We start from the raw sequence: 17,999 nt of genomic DNA on the forward strand, positions 1-17,999 counted from the left end.
CCCGGGGACAGGTCAATCATTGGCTCCTTCCATCGGCCCTTTCAGTGATGATCCGCTCTGACATATGGATCTCATTTCACATTCTCCAATTCTAGCTGAAGATTGTTATCCCCCCTCCATGCCTACCATGGCCCCCCGGGATCTATTACAGTGTCACCTCCTCTCCATGTCTGTCCTAGACCCTAGGATTTGTTCCATTGTTATCCCCCCACCGTCTCTACCATGAACCCCAGGATCTGTTAATGTTATCCCCCTCCATGTCTACCATGGCCCCCTGGGATCTATTACAGTGTCACCTCCTCTCCATGCCCACCATGGACCCCAGGATCTGTTACAGTGTCACCCCCTCTGCATGCCTACCATGGACCCTGGGATCTATTACAGTGTCACCTCCTCTCCATGTCTATCCTAGACACCAGGATCTGTTACGTTGTTATCCCCCTCCATGTCTGTCCTAAATTATAGTGTTTTCCCCCCTCCATGTTTATCCTAGACCCCAGGATTGGTAACATTGCTATCCCTGCATGTCTGTCCTAGATTCCAGGATCGTTACATTGTTATCCCACCTCCGTGTCTATTCTAGACCCCAGGATCTATTATGTAACAGTGCCACCCTCCCCTCCATGTCTGTCCTAGACCCTAGGATCTATTCCATTGTTATCCCCCCACTTTCTCTACCATGAACCACGGGATCTGTTAATGTTATCCCCCTCCATGTATACCATGGACCTCAAGATCTTCCATTGTTATCCCCCCCCACTGTGTCTACCATGAACCCCAGGATCTGTTAATGTTATTCCCCCCTTCATGTCTACCATAGACCCTGGGATCTGTTCCATTGATATCCCCCTCCATATCTACCATGAACCCCAGCATCTAGCACAGTGTTATCCCCTGCATGTCTACCATGGACCCCGGGATCTGTATCATTGTTATCCCCCTCCATGTCTGCCATGAACCCTGGGATCTGTTCCATTGTTATCCCCCTCCATATCTGCCATGGACCCTGGGACCTGTTACAGTGTTATCCACCCTCCATGTCTGCCATGAACCCTGGGATCTATTCCATTGCTATTCCCCCTCCATGTATGCCATGGACCCTCGGATCTGTTCCATTGTTATCCCCCCTCCATGTCTGCCATGGACCCTCGGATCTGTTCCATTGTTATCCCCCTCCATGTCTGCAGTGAAAAAATGATATGTTTGTTATCCCCCCTCCACGTCTGCCATGTACCCTGAGACCTGTTACAGTGTTATCCCCCTCCACGTCTGCCATGAACCCTGGGATCTGTTCCATTGTTATCCCCCCTCCATATCTGCCATGGACCCTCGGATCTGTTCCATTGTTATCCCCCTCCATGTCTGCAGTGAAAAAATGATATGTTTGTTATCCCCCCTCCACGTCTGCCATGTACCCTGAGACCTGTTACAGTGTTATCCCCCTCCACGTCTGCCATGAACCCTGGGATCTGTTCCATTGTTATCCCCCCTCCATATCTGCCATGGACCCTGGGACCTGTTACAGTGTTATCCCCCCTCCATGTCTGCCATGAACCCTGGGATCTATTCCATTGTTATCCCCCCACCATGTCTGCCATGAACCCTCGGATCTGTTCCATTGTTATCTCCCCTCCATGTCTGCCATGGACCCCCAGATCTGTTCCATTGTTATCCCCCCTCCATGTCTTCTATGAACCCTGGGATATGTTCCATTGTTATCCCCCCTCCATGTCTGCCATGAACCTTGGAATCTGTTCCATTGTTATCCCCTCTCCATGTCTGCCATGAACCCCAGGATCTGTTCCATTGTTATCCCCCCTCCATGTCTGCCATGAACCCCGGGATCTGTTCTATTGTTATCCCCGCTCCATGTCTGCCATGAACCCTGGGATCTATTCCATTGTTATCCCCCCTCCATGTCTGCCATGAACCCTTGGATCTGTTCCATTGTTATCCCCCTCCATGTCTGCCATGAACCCTCGGATCTGTTCCATTGCTATTCCCCCTCCATGTATGCCATGGACCCTCGGATCTGTTCCATTGTTATCCCCCCTCCATGTCTGCCATGGACCCTCGGATCTGTTCCATTGTTATCCCCCTCCATGTCTGCAGTGAAAAAATGATATGTTTGTTATCCCCCCTCCACGTCTGCCATGTACCCTGAGACCTGTTACAGTGTTATCCCCCTCCACGTCTGCCATGAACCCTGGGATCTGTTCCATTGTTATCCCCCCTCCATATCTGCCATGGACCCTCGGATCTGTTCCATTGTTATCCCCCTCCATGTCTGCAGTGAAAAAATGATATGTTTGTTATCCCCCCTCCACGTCTGCCATGTACCCTTGGATCTGTTCCATTGTTATCCCCCTCCATGTCTGCCATGAACCCTCGGATCTGTTCCATTGTTATCTCCCCTCCATGTCTGCCATGGACCCCGGGATCTGTTCCATTGTTATTCCCCCTCCATGTCTGCCATGAACCCCGGGATCTGTTCCTATGTTATCCCCGCTATATGTCTGCCATGAACCTTGGGATCTGTTCCATTGTTATCCCCCCTCCATGTCTGCCATGGACCCTGGGACCTGTTACAGTGTTATCCCCCTCCATGTCTGTTCTAGATCCAGAATCTCTTACATTGTTATCCCCCCTCTATTTCTGTCCTTGACCCCAGGGATCTGTTACATTGTTGAATACTCTCTGTATGTGTGTGATCTGCAATGTACCGTGAAGATTTGCTCACAATAAAATCTGCTCATACACTCAGCAGTGATCCCAACAACAAGAATCCAGAAGGCAAAAGAAATGTTGCCACTGGCTTCTTTTATCTTTTAAGTTTTTGGGAAGAGGACCGAACACCACTGCTACCCAATATTTCTGGTACTATGGTTTCTCCCAACGGTCTATATGTTACTACAGGAAAAAGCTGGGAGCTGCCAGGAAACATGATGGCAGGAGGAGAGAGCAGAGTGAAAAGAGATCATTTGTATGCCACTGCTCCTTCAATGTCCAATCACAGGCTGGGGGCGGGGAGGTGATCAGGCTGCATTTTTAGACTCCATAGAAAAGAAAGTCAGGTCAAAACCTGGCTGTACTGTGTGGCAGGGTTGTGTAAACCTTTGGACTGAATGGACAGAAATCTAATATCATTGGCGGGTAAAAGAACTCTCTCATATGCAGTGGTGTATTTAGGGTTTGTGCTGCCCTAGGCAACACAAAAATCGCCTGCCCCCCTGACATTGACCAACAACACCCCTGCCCCCCCCACCTGTGAGAGCCTTCCATCATCCTCCCCGCCCCCTCCCCCCCGGCGATAGAAAGAAAGACACCAATCTTCAAAGCTCCGGACATCCTTGGGAATGAGAGTCAGGCTCTAGGTACACCATCAAGCAACCTGCAGCCTCTCTCGGATCCCACCTGGTTCCCATGGCCCTTCTTTCATCCCTTCTTCTGGGGGGAGGTGCTGCCCCCCTGAAAAATGCCACCCTAGGCAAGTGCCTTGTTTGCCTTGTGGTAAATACACCCCTGCTCATCTGTAGTTCAGCTGTTCATTTAGCCATTTAGCTGTTTGCTAGGAGTTCTTGAATGCTGGATTCTCGGATTAGCAAATATTATCAAAATCCATTGGTCATGTGTGTTCTCCCTTGAATCTCTGTGTGCCTTGTGTATTTATTCCAAATCTGTGCACCAATCCGATGCAAGACTTTCCTTCTGTGCTGGACAGGGGCGGACTGACAACTCATGGGGCCCCTGGGCAATAGGGGATCATGGGGCCCCTGTGTCCTTGCCCAAACTCAAAAAAGCCTATGAAAAAGGTACCAGGGGCATCTCATGGGTCCCATGAGTCTCCAAATGGTCAGTCCGCCCCTGGTGCAGGAGCTTCCTGGTCACTGCTACAAGGTGGCTGGTCTTGTCTCCACCCCCTCCTGTAGATATCTGTAGTGGGTGGAGCCTTTTGGGCCCCTCCCACACCTCTGTTCTCTGTCCAGGCTATGTTCAGCACAGTGATGATGTCACTGCTACTTATGCAAGGTAATATCTGGGTTTGCAAAGGCATTTGGTGCACACAGAGTGGATATACAGTATATCCCCTGTGGCTAGTGAGGAATATATTTCGATGAAAATTTTTGCACCCGGAGTTCACCTTTAAATTTCTAAATATATCTTCTACAGGTCATGTTAATTCCAGGTCCATTGACTCCCCTTCTCCTTTGCTCTCCCTGCAGCTACGCGGTTGCTGGTTATTATCTAAAGCATGCGGTTCTCCTTCCTGCTCGCACTTAGCGCACGTACTGGCTGCTCCTCTGCATTTTATACCTGGAGCCGGCGCTCTGTTTTCGTAGCTGGAGAGCTGGCAACAGTAACAAAAGAGAGCATACAAAGGCTTTTCTTCCCTCCGCACAACAAAATCGGCGTTTTCTCAGCCCTGGCAAGAAACGCGATCTATGGCTATTATTGGACTGTTTATTTTCCAGAGCTTCTCCCGATTGAGCTTAACTCCTTGGGCCCTGCGGCTTTGGAGATCTCCGGCTTTTCTAGTCCTCTTCCCGCAGCTGAATACTGCCGGAAAATCTCTCTCAGCTCTCCAACCCTGGAAAACACAAGGATACACACCATACTAGTGGTCCTTAGTAAGACCAAGGCTAGATAAGTTCTTCCAAAACTTTCCATGCCCCAACAGTAAGAAAAAGTTTATACTCATTCAAGTATGGGAATTTATTTATTTCAGGTACTTATATAGCGCCGTCAAATTAAACAGCACTTTACATATCTATTGTACATTCACATCAGTCCCCTAACCCTCAAGGGGTCTACAATCTAAGGTCTCTAACCCTCAAGGGGTGTATAATCTAAGGTCCCTAACTCACATTCATACATATACATACTAGGGACAATTTAGACGGGAGCCAATTAACCTACCAGCATGGCTTTGGAGTGTGGGAGGAAACCCACGCAGGCACAGGGAGAACATGCAAACACCAGACAGGTGGTGCCGTGGTTGGGATTCGAACCAACAACCCTAGTACTGCCAGGGGGAAGTGCTAACCACTAAGCCACTGTGCTGCCCGCAAACTATGTATAAAAAATGTATGAAGAAGAGTGTAATCAGTTTGATTGTGGCCCCCAGGGGAGAATAGCCTCCCAAATCATTGTTGACAGGGGGCTTGTGGCCCCCAGGGGAGAATAGTCTCCCCAAATCATTGGTATCATTGGGATTGCGGCCAACTGGGATAAGATAACTCCCCAAACATGGGTATCCTTTGTATCGTGGCCCACAGGTAATAATAACCCCTCATTTAATTGGTGTCAGTGGGATTGCAGCCCCCTGGGGAGAATATTCCTTTAATTTATTGGTGTCAATGGAATCATGGCCCCTGGGGAAGAATAGGCCCTGCAAATAATTAATGTAAGTGAGATCAGGACTCCTAGCGGAGAATAGCCCTTCAATTCATTGGTGTTAGTGGGGTCATGGCCCCCAGGAGAATATAGTCCTAAAATAATTGATGTCAGTGAGATCATGGCCACCAAGGGAGAAAAGCCCTTTATTTTATTAGTGTCAGTGAGATCGGGACCCCCAGGGGAGAATACCAACCCCCCACCACATTAATAAATAGTGCGAGTGAGATCATGGCTCCAAGGGGAGAATAACTCATCAATTCATTGGTGTTAATGGGGCCATGGCCCTAGGGGAGAATAGTTCCCAAAAAAATTGGTGTCAGTGGGATCATGACCACCAAGGAAAAATAGCCCCAAATCAGTGGTGTCAATGGGATTGTGTCCCCCAGTAGGGGAGCTTAGCCCCTCAGTTCATTAGTGTCAGTGGGAATGTGTCCCCTAGGGAAGAATTGCCCCTCAAATTATTGTTGACAGGGGGTTTATGCCCCCCAGGGGAAAATAGTCCCTCAATTAATTGGTGTCAGTGGGATTTTGGCCACCAGGGAAGAATAGCCTCAAATCATTATTGTCAGTGGGAGCGTGCCCCCCAGGGGAGCTTGCAGCCTCTCAAGTAGAATAGCCCGTCAAATCAATATTGCTAGTGGGAATGTTGCCCCCAGGGAAAACAGTTCCTCGAATTGATTGGTGTCAGTGGGATTGTGACCACCACTGAAGAATAGCCCCAAATCATTATTGTAAGTGGGATCATACCCCCAGGCAAGCAGAGCCCCTTAGTTCATATGAGTTAGTGGGACTGTGACCCCTAGGGTAGAATAGCCCCCCAAATAATTGTTGCCAGTGGGAGTGCGGCCCCCAGGGGAAAATAGTCCTTCAGTTTATTGGTGTCAGTGGGATAATGGCCACCAATGGGAGAATAGTCCCCAAATCATTGTCATCAATAGGATCATGGCACCCAGGGGAGTATAGGCCCTCATTTCATTGGTGTCTTTGGGATTGTTGCCTTTTGAGAAAAATAGTCCTTCCTAGATTGTAAGCTCCCAGGATCAGGGCCCTCATATCCCTCTTGTATTGAACTGTATTGTCTCCATTTATATTGTAAAGTGCTGAGAAAACTGTTGGCGCTATATAAATCCTGTATAATAATAATAATAATAATTCATTAGTGTCAGTGGGGTAGTGGCCTCCTGGAGAAATAGTCCTTCTAATCATTGGTGTCATGAGATCATGGCCCCTAGGAGAGAAGAGCCCCCAAACCACTGGTGTCAGCGGAATACTGCATCCCAGGGGAGCATGGCCTCCAAATCATTGGTGTTGGTGGTGGTCTTATACTTATCCCAGCACTAAAGCCAGCAGCATCCACAGATGATGACAAATCTGTGTGCTGCATCTGCCAGTGCCTCTTTTAATGATGTCTTTCTACACGCAGCACCAAAACTATTTCTAATCCATTGGGTGCAGATCAACCCACCCATGGAGTAGTTTCATCCAGGGTACTTTCATTCATAAAAAGTGGTAGTCATACCCTGGCTTTTTTGATGATGCAATGGGCATTTCTTTCTCATGCTGACCACTCAGAGCCTAGTGTGACAGCAGTAGTTGTTGAAAGCAGAAAGGAAGTCACAGCTCAGTAGAAGGGAGGCCATGGCCCAGTAGGAGAGAGGTCACAGCCCAGCAGAGGGAGGCCATGGCCCAGTAGGAGGGAAGCTATGGCCCAGCAGAGAGTGGCCATGGCACAATAGGAGGGAGGCTACGGCCCAGCAGAGGGAGGCCACAGCCCAGAAGTAAGGAGGCTACTGCCTAGCAGAGGGAGGCCATGGTCCAGTAGGAGTGAGGCCACAGCAAAGCACAGGGAAACCATGGCCCAATAGGAGGGAGGCCATGGCCCAATATGAGGGAGGCCACATCCCAGCAGAGGAAGGACATGCTCCAGTAGGAGGAAGGCTGTGGGCCAGGGAGGCTATGGCCCAGCAAAGGGAGGCCATGGGCCAGTAGGAGGGAGGCTACGGCCCAGCAAAGGGAGGCCATGGGTCAGTAGGAGGGAGGCTACAGCCCAGCAGAGGGAAGCCATGATCCAGAAGGAGGAAGGCCACGGCCTAGCAGAGGGAGGCCATGGCCCAGTAGGAGGGAGGCTACAGCCCAGCAGAGGGAGGCCATGATCCAGAAGGAGGAAGGCCACGGCCTAGCAAAGGGAGGCCATGGGCCAGTAGGAGGGAGGCTACAGCCCAGCAGAGGGAAGCCATGATCCAGGAGGAAGGCCACGGCCTAGCAGAGGGAGGCCATGGCCCAGTAGGAGGGAGGCCATGGCCCAGAAGGACAGAAGTCACAGCAAGCTGTGGTTTTGTGGTTGAGAAGCACTTCACTATACTACAAAATTCATACTGACCTAACCCAAGAAAAATGCACTCCAAAGTAACTTAGTACATTAGTATACATTAAAATGAATTGATAATCACAAAAGGAAACGATCACCATTATTTATTAGTGATTTCTATAGCGCCATCATCTCCTGTGGTGCTGTACAAAGTGGCACTCCCAGGGCTCAGCAGAGCTGTGCTGGACTACCTGGTTTCTATGTCACAGTACAGTGGTCAGCCTAAACTGTCATACTGTGCAGATTTCCTCCTAGATGGCCACCTGCACTACCTCTATCTTTTCCCAAATTACAGGGCATATTTCTGGGTGTCCGGTTGACACATGTAGCTGATGATGCCATCTGGCTGAAGACCAATTCAAGCAATTCTGTAATTTTCTGTAAAATGTAATGCAATATGGCAACCTGGAGGTGTTCTGTACACAGATGGTGTAAAGAACGCCTCCCAGAAATATCATTTTCTGCTTGTGCGATTGGCTTACTGATTTTCCCAGAAGTCTGCACTAAGATTCAAGTCAGGTTTAGAGCATCCCCTGCAACAAAAATGTAATTTTTGGTAGGACACTCCCAAAGGGAAAACACGTCTAAAAGGATGCAGACCCTGCCACTTTCCTCATTAGAACCCCGCAGATGCAGCAGCTGATTGATAATAATAAAATTACTCCCATACAGATTCACTCTGCACATGGACACAGACAAACAAACAGCCTGTAGTGGGTAGCCTACTGGGCCCCTCCCACGGCTCTACTGTCTGCACAGGCTATGTACAGCACAGTGATGATGTAAGTTCTTCTTTTACAATGTCATATCTGGGTTTGTAAATGAGGTTGGTGCACAAAAATTTATATCCTTTTTGACTCTTGAGAAATACATTTGAATGACATTTCTCATGCCTGGAGTTCAGCTTTAGGGCTCATTTACATTTGCTTCTACTTTAACACACATTAAAGCGCCTACCGCTTCAACATGCTCTTTTGATGCTTCATGGATGTTTTGGTGATGCTTTTTTGAAGCTTTGATGAAGATTGCCAAGTGCCCTGTTTTTGTGTTGATTTTTTATTTGTTTTAAAGGTGCCCAATAGAAACTCAGTTCAGTATTACCCACACTCAGCAGATCCCCAGCTCATTATTACTCTTGTTCAGCAGCTTTCCCCCTTATTAGCACCCTCATTTAGCAGATCCCCTGCTCAGTAGTACCCCCAGCTTTGCCGATCCCCCACTCAGTACTAAACCACATCTCTGCTGATTCCCCGCTCAGTAGTAATCCCCAGCTTTGCTGATCCTCCGCTCAGTAGTAATCCCCAACATCTGGTGATTCCCCACTCAGTAGTAACCCCCAGCTTTGCTGATCTCCCTACTCATTAGTAACCCCCAGCTATGCTGATCCCCTGCTCATTAGTGACTTCCAGCTCTGCTGATCCCCCACTTAGTAGTAACCCCAAGCTCTGCTGATCCCCCACTGGGAGAGCGGATATAGTGAATGCAGGGTCCGGGGAGACCAGATATAGTGAATACAGGGTCCGGGGAGACCAGATATAGTGAATGCAGGGTCCAGGGAGAGCGGATATAGTGAATGCAGGGTCCAGGGAAACCAGATACAGTGAATGCAGGGTCCGGGGAGACCAGATATAGTGAATGCAGGGTCCGGGGAGACCGGATATAGTGAATGCTGGTCCGGGGAGACTGGATATAGTGAATGCAGGGTCCGGGGAGACCAGATATAGTGAATTCAGGGTCCGGGGAGACCGGATATAGTGAATGCAGGGTTCTGGGAAACCAGATACAGTGAATGCAGAGTCCGGGGAGACCAGATATAGTGAATGCGGGGTCCTGGGAGACCAGATATAGTGAATGCAGGGTCCGGGGAGAAATGATATAGTGAATGCAGGGTCCTGGGAAACCAGATACAGTGAATGCAGAGTCCGGGGAGACCAGATATAGTGAATGCGGGGTCCTAGGAAACCAGATACAGTGAATGCAGGGTCCGGGGTTTAGTAACACTTTAAAGTTTCAGTACTTGTGATTCATAGATAGGGACATTTATTTCCTGTAGAAATTCTAACACTATATGTTGACCTTACAGGAGATTGGTGGAGACCAGAATCACCGTTATTCCCAGAGATACCTTCTCCAGCGTTCCCAACATCACCCGGATGTAAGTTTCACCTTTTGGGTCAACCAACTGTTTTTACTGCCCCCACCCCCCGCCCCCCGACTTCAAGTGTGCACAAGCCCTTAGGCTGTTTTCAAGAAGACCTCTGACTCCCAGAGAAGTCTAATCTGAATGCTGCCACCAAAATTCAAAAGAATTGTGTGAGAAAAACCCTAAGTCTTCATTTAGACGTGTGGTTGGGGGAGGCGGCAAAACTTGGGTGGTTGTAGCGGTGGCAAGCCCACCAAACGTTACAAGCTCAAGCAAATGGGGAAGCGCCAAAAAGGCCCCGAGGCATCACATGGCTTCTTCACTGCCTATTAGTAGACTCTGAATTGCGATCCGAACGTGGATCAAACTTTAGAGGAAAGGAGGGTTTAGATGCACATCTAAATCTACCTATAAAGAGTATGTAAACCCAACATTTCCTATTCCTGATATGTGCCTACTGTACCATGTACTTGTATGAAAAAGTCTCCTGTTCTCTTTGCATTACTTCCTTTGTGTGAAATCCTTGGTGTTCCTGCCAGTCCCTCTGCTTTCCTGTTAAAAACTGACCACACCAGGCATGAGAGCACAGCATGGACAGTTTTCTAGCTATGCTGGGGCTCAGCCTGCTCTCCTCCAATGGTTACACTTTTGCTCACACTCTGCTGCACAGCCATTCACTGGGTGGTTCAGTGTGCAGCAGTTTTTCCTACCTCAGCTCTCTGAGCTCCTTATGCCGATGAGAACAAAGTGATCGCATAAAAAAAGAAAAAAAATGTATTTAGAATGTTTTTATATGTATACACAATTGTTTTGCCTTTCATTTGTATTTTAATCTGAATGCTTTACAAAGCGATGGTTCACATATCCTTTACCTAATTTCCTCATTCCCTGCCTCCTCTCCAATCCCCTAACTCTCCTTAAATTGGATATTTTTATTTATAGATTTATTTTAAACATCTATTGCGGTACAAATCAGCACTTCCACATTCTCTCCTAAGCGAGATCGAAGTCTGGGATCCCTGCGCCTTCTCCCAGATTCACAAATGGAATAAAGGACTTTTTCAGTGTTGTGCTTTTTTATAATGCAACCCTAAAAGAATTATGAAAAAAAGCGTAAATATTATTGGTTGTAAAACAAAAAGAAAAAAGTAGGAAAAGAACAGTCCAAGGGAGAAGGGGAAGAAGGAATTAATTAGGCCTGATTAGGGTAAACAAAGGGTTATTTAAAAAAAAACTTTTTTCTTCACTTGTCAGGTTGCTTTAATGATATCACATGCAGATTGAAGCTCATCCTTTTGATCTATAGAACAATGAAGCAGAGGTGATACAAAATGAAAAATGTTACTTTGTATAGTGTCTGGACAACCTATATAAACACTGTATCACACAGCATATTGGTCATACACTCTATATTGGTATTGACACACCCGTCCAAATCATGTGATTCAGGTGTTCCAATCCCCTCCATGGACACAGGTGTATACAATCAAGCCCCTAGGCATGCAGACTGCTTCTACAAACATTGGTGAAAGAATGGGTCGCTCTCAGGAGCTCAGTGACTCCAAGCGTGGTCCTGTGATAGGTTGTCACCTGTGCAATAAGTCCATCCATGACATTTCCTGGCTACTAAATATTCCACGGTCAACTGTTAGTGGTATTATAACAAAGTGGAAGTAACTGGGAACAACAGCAACTCAGCCACCAAGTGGTAGGCCATGTCACATGACAGAGCGGGGTCAGCACATGCTGAAGCGCACAGTGCGCAGAAGTCACCAACTGTCTGCAGAGTCAATAGCTAAAGACCTCCAAACTTGGTGTGGCCTTCAGATTAGCACAACAACAGTGTGTAGAGAGCTTCATGGAATGGATTTCCATGGCCGAGCAGCTGCATCCAAGCCTCACATCACAAAGCGTCGGATGCCGTGGTGTAAAGCAGACCGCCACTGGACTCTAGAGCAGTGGACACGTGTTCTCTGGAGTGACCAATCATGTTTCTCTGTCTGGCAATCTGATGGATGTATCTGGGTTTGGTGGTTGCCACGAGAACGGTACTTCGGTGACTGCATTGTGCCAAGTGTAAAGTTTGGTGGAGGGGGAATTATGGTGTGGGGTTGTGTTTCAGGGGTTGGGCTTGGCCCCCTAGTTCCAGTGAAGGGAACTCTTAAGGCATCAGCATACCAAGACATTTTGGACAATTTCATGCTCCCAACTTTGTGGGAAGAGTTTGGGGATGGTCCCTTCCTGTTCCAACATGACTGCGCACCAGTGCACAAAGCAAGGTCCGTAAAAAGATGAATGAGCGGGTTTGGGGTGGAGGAACCTGACTGGCCTGCACAGAGTCCTGACCTCAACCCCATAGAACACCTTTGGGATGAATTAGAGCGGAGACTGTGATCCAGGCCTCCTCCCCCCGACATCAGTGCCTGACCTCACAAATGTGCTTCTGGAAGAATGGTCCAACCTTCCCATAGACACCCTCCTAAACCTTGTGGACGGCCTTCCCAGAAGAGTTGAAGCTGTTATAGCTGCAAAGGGTGGGGCCAACCTAATATTGAACCCTACGGACTAAGACTGGGGGGCCAGTAAAGTTATGCGTGGAAAGGCAGGTGACCAAATATTTTCTGCAGTATAGTGTATATATGTCTACAAATGTTCATCTGAGGCACAATCAGGATAGATATGGTACAGGGTGTCATTTATAGTGATAACGAGAGTGGGCCCTATAGACATATACAGTAACAATGTAACCCTTTTGTCCCCTAGTTTTATTACTTTGGACACTGAGCTGAGGAGGCTGGAGGCTGGAGCCTTTCAGGGACTCGCCAAAATCAGCCAAATGTAAGTAATTACTTACCTGCCAAAATGATATCACACAGAATGACATCACACAGAATGACATCACACGGAATGACATCACACAGAATGACATTACACAGCACATAGTATGACATTTAACACAGAACAAAATACAGCAAACAGAATGACATCACAAAATACATAATGACATAACACAGAAACAGGGGCGGACTGACAACTCATGGGGCCCCTGGGCAATAGGGGATCATGGGGCCCCTGTGTCCTTGCCCAAACTCAAAAAAGCCTATGAAAAAGGTACCAGGAGCATCTCATGGGGCCCCCTACTGACCCCCGGGCAGTGCCTGAGTTTCCAAATAATCAGTCTGCCCCTGCACAGAAAAGAACCCACAATCACATCTTAGAGATTTTTACCCCCAGTAAAGATAGCTAAGTACGACGGGTGACTGCCTTCTGCACAAAGCTCAGTACAACATTACATTTATCTAACAATAAGATGACACAATAAAGATAAACATCCACCTCGTACGAATGTAAAGTATAAAATAATTATTCATGTTGAAACACATCTTTAAAGGTAAACTCCAGGCACTAAAGCTTTGATTTAAACATACAGGTGTACCTCAGTTTACAAATTTAATGCGTTCTCCGGGTCGTTTCGTATTACGAAAAATTATGGAAACGCGGTTTCCCATAGGAATGCATTGAAAACCAATTAATCCGTTCCGGAGGTCAGAAAAAAGAAAAAAAGGTCTTTTATCTGTTCAAAACTCTTTATAAAGTGCACTTTAAAGGCATAAATACTGTACAGGGACATGATTAATCAAGCAATAATTCCATGCAAAAACCACTCCAACACCTCTGACACCTCCACACCAGGGGCGGACTGACAACTCATGGGGCCCCCGGGCAATAGGGGATCATGGGGCCCCTGTGTCCTTGCTCACACTCAAAATACACCCAAAAAAGCCTATAAAAGCAACCAGGGGCATTTCATGGGGCCCCCTACTGACCCCGGGCCCTCGGGCAGTGTCCGAGTGCTCGAATGGTCAGTCCACCCCTGCTCCACACTCAACGCCACGTGCTACCACTGACTCCAGCATGCACAGGTGCAGTGCTATAAACCTCCCAGGTGCAATGCATCCTAGGGAAACTTACTTTGTATTGCGAAAAAAAATCGTAAAAAATTTGTAAATCAGGGCATTATTTTCAATGTATAGATAAATAAAAGGAATGTGCTAATTAAGTGAATAATACAAAGTGAATATATGAATTACAAAAAATAAAAAAAATTTTAAAAAAAGTATTTATGGACACTTTTTTAAAAAAAAATTTATTTTTTGTAATTCATATATTTACTTTGTATTATTCACTTAATTAGCGCATTCCTTTTATTTATCTGTTTAAGCAAAACATTTATTTGATTTTTTGAGTTGGGAATTTGCTGCTTTGGAGTTAGAGGGTGTGGCGCTTTTCTTAAAACACTTTGATTATTTTCAATGTATTTTTATTCGTAAACCGAAAATTATGTAAACCGAGGTACACCTGCATTCCTCAATAGCCACTGAGAACATAAATCCACTTTGTGTTCACCAAATGTCTATGCAAACCCAGATATTACCATGCATAAGCAGCAGCGACCTCATCGCTGTGCTGTACACAGCCATTGCAGAGAGCAGAGCTGTGGAAGGGGCCCATTAGGCCCAACCTACTACAGAAAACTATAGGAGGGGCGGAGACAAGACCAGTCACACTGAACAAGGAGAGAGAGCAGCAGTGAGCGGTCTTTATTACAGGAATCTCTGCACAGAGGGAAAGTCTCACACTGGATTATTGCACAGATCTGGAAGAAATACTCAAAGCACCCCAAGATGGATGATGAATGGATTTAGATGATGATTTACATGATAAATGGATTTTTTTTTTTTAAATATTTATTGATTTTTCACGTTTTTACAAATATCCATCGGAAAAAACAAAACACATATAAATATCTATAACATTTCTACATTTCCCCCTCTAAAAACTATTTTCTTTCCCGGCCCTCCCCACCCTTTCCAAAACCCCACCCCCCTCCCTCCCCTCTGCATGCTCTCTCCCAGTCTATTCTCTCAAAGCCTGATGACTTTAGCTATCGTCCTAGTTTATACCTTTCTATATTTCTCTTTCAATACAGATTTTTCCCATTTTTCCCATCTCATATAATATACCCCCATCCTGTCTTCCTGCATATGGTAAAGTTTTTCCATTCTACCAATCTGGTTTACTCTATTGACCCAGTCTTCCTCCTTCGGCACCTCTGTTTTCTGCCAAAACTTGGGTATCAAACCTTTCGCAGCGTTTAGGTAGTACCATACGCCTGATTCTTTGTATTTGTTTACTGATGTCTCGACATTGTGTAAGAGGCAAATCGTTGGGTCTAACCCTATGTCATTTCCAGTTATTATTTCAATCAGTTTAACTATTGTCTTCCAAAAAGCTTGAATTTTCGGACATTCCCACCATATGTGAAAAACTGTGCCCATCTCTCCACACCCTCTCCAACACATTTTTGAGTTCTCCCCGCTCATCTTGTGCTCAACACTCGGTGTAATGTGCCATCTTGTCAAACACTTATAATTTATCTCTACCTCTCTCATACTAACATTCTCGTGTATCATACATGATGAATGGATTAAGATGGTATTTACTTATCCTGGAGTTCAGCTTTAAATTAGTAGCATTTGTTACACTCATTATTGGTGTCATTTTTGTTCTGTGGATTTTAGTAGAATTATCCTCTATTAGAACATTACAGCTAGCATATGGTTGGTTGCAGTGGCAACACAGACAGTCCACTCTCCTTCATTCCCTCCAGTAGCAGCAGACGAAGCTGGTCCAGGGCGTTGATGTCATTAGGATGACTCAGTGACAATATGAGAAGCAATTAGTACTGATTAGTTTATAATGAGGTGAAGATCTATTCTGGCCCTCAAGAGCTCTTATGTGGAGGAGAGATGGAAGCAGTGTGTCATCGGCTGTATGAGCTGCATGGAGGGGAACATCATGTGACTGACGAATGTTCGGGGGGGGGGGGGGACATTGAATATAATGGTGGTCAACTCTTTTGACACAGTGGGGGACATCTGCCAGACTTAGACCCTTAGCAGCTAAAATTGTATTTTTACTTTTTGGTAAATGTTCCTGTGTAAATTATAAAATAGATACTTATTAGTCCAGCATTGTCCTCTTCCAGTCCACCATACTTCCTCTGTTCTTTGGGTCCATGCCACCATCCTGGAGTAATATCCCGGATGGGTTTGTAGGAGCCCACCGAGTGTGGGGGTCCCTTTATGCTCCCCACAAAGAGTGGTAACAGAGTAGTCAGGGCCTTCCTTTGCACTCCCAGCAGGGAGTGGCAGTGGAGTCTGCGGGGTTCTGCTTTATGGTCCCAGGAGAGAATGCTAGTGGAGTTTGCAGGAGTCCCTCACACTCCCCGCAGAGAGTACTAACAGAGTTGGCGGAGGCCCCCTTTTATACTCCCTGCACAGATTAGTAGCAGGGTTGGCAGAGGCCCCTCCATTTTCATTCATTGAATAAAATTGGAATTGATTTTCTTTTAGTTTTCATCATTGAAAACACGCAGCTGATGAAAATTATGACACATTTCGGCAGAGAGTGGTTGCAGAGTTGGTGAGGTCCCCTTTACCCTCCCAGCAGAGAGTGGTAGTAAAGTTGGTGGGGTCTCCTTTACCCTCCCAGCAAAGAGTGGTAGCAGAGTTTGTGGGGTCCCCTTTACACTCCAAGGAAGGAATGGTAGCAGAGTATGTGGGGTCCCCTTTATTCTCCAGGGAAGGAGTAGTAGCAGAGTTGGTGGGGTCTCATTTACGCTCCATGCAGGGAGTGGTAGCAGAGTTGGAGGGGTCCCCTTTACACTCCAGGAAGGAGTAGTAGCAGAGTTTGTGGGGTCCCATTTACGCTCCAGACAGGGAGTGGTAGCAGAGTTGGAAGGGTCCCATTTACACTCTGGGCAGAGAGTGGTAGCAGAGTTGGTAGGGTATAATGGGGGTGTATCAGCGCAATCACTGCTGAGAGCCTATAGTAGTCTAGTAATGGTGGTCCGTGTAGCACTGAGGGCAAAGCTTCTAAATAGGCTGTAGCTGTAGGCCTTCTCTCATCCGCAGAGTTGGTAGGAACCCCTTTACACTCTTGGCAGGAAGTGATAGCAGAGTTGGTGGGGTCCCCTTTACGCTCTGGGCAGAGAGTAGTAGCAGAGTTGGTGGGGTCCCCTTTACGGCTACATCAATGAATGGTAGCAGAGTTGATAGGGTCCCCTTTACACTTTGAGTAGAGTGGTAGCAGAGTTGGTGGGGTCCCCTTTACGCTCTGGGCAGAGAGTGGTAGCAGAGTTGGTGGGGACCCCTTTACACTCTGGGCAGAGACTGGTAGCAGTGTTGGTGGGGACCCCTTTATGCTCCCATCAATGAATGGTAGCAGAGTTGGTGGGGTCCCTTTTACACTCTGGGCAGAGAGTGGTAGCAGAGTTGGTGGGGACCCCTGTACGCTCTGAGCAGAGAGTAGTAGCAGAGTTGGTGGGGTCCCCTTTTTGCTCCCATCAATGTATTGTAGCAGAGTTGGTGGGGTCCCCTTTACACTCTGGGCAGAGAGTGGCAGCAGAGTTGGTGGGGTCCCTTTACACTCGGGGCAGAGAGTGGTAGCAGAGTTGGTGGGGTCCCCTTTACGCTCCCATCAATGAATTGTAGCAGAGTTGGTGGGGTCCCCTTTACGCTCCCATCAATGAATTGTAGCAGAGTCTGCTCTCTCCGCCGTCCTCTCAATAATTGGCGGCTGTGTTATTCCAAGCTGCCGGCCTGTGAAAACTTTGTGTAAGAGGAGAAGATGAAAATAAACCTGCGGCTGACGGGTTATGTTTGTCAGGCGCTAACCTGGCGGCTTGTGGGGCGATTATAGAAAACCAGAAACGTCTGACACTTTCCAGCCTCCAGCTTGGAGGAATGTGCTGAAAAAAGGCAGACGGGAAATCTATTCTACACCACCCGGTTGTACAGCGCCACCTCACTGGCAGCACTATAGGCCAACGAGGAACCCATCATGTGTCAGGGATCAATTAGAGACACGAAAGGTGTTCAGACCGGGATACTCAGCGCAGATATCTCACCAATAGAGTCCCTGGGAGATATTTAACTCTCCATCATCCACCATAAATGAAATCTCAGTTTTTGGTGGACTGATCCTTTAAGTATCACATGTGCTGATGCAGTCATTAATGAATAATAG

General features: G+C 47.1%; 1 protein-coding gene across 1 annotated transcript in view; it reads left to right on the plus strand.

Moving 5' to 3' along the window:
• The window catches only part of TSHR (thyroid stimulating hormone receptor), a 90,368-nt gene that overhangs the window by 37,417 nt on the left and 34,952 nt on the right, over positions 1–17,999 (plus strand). The window contains exons 3-4 of the mRNA XM_089661385.1: positions 9,849–9,920; positions 12,672–12,746. Of these exons, the coding sequence (XP_089517511.1) occupies positions 9,849–9,920; positions 12,672–12,746 (147 nt within the window). The remainder of the gene's footprint in view (positions 1–9,848; positions 9,921–12,671; positions 12,747–17,999) is intronic.

Source organism: Staurois parvus, unplaced genomic scaffold (genome assembly GCF_062004578.1).
Source record: "Staurois parvus isolate SC_StPar_1 unplaced genomic scaffold, SC_StPar_1.0 ptg001330l, whole genome shotgun sequence".
Taxonomy (NCBI): domain Eukaryota; kingdom Metazoa; phylum Chordata; class Amphibia; order Anura; family Ranidae; genus Staurois; species Staurois parvus.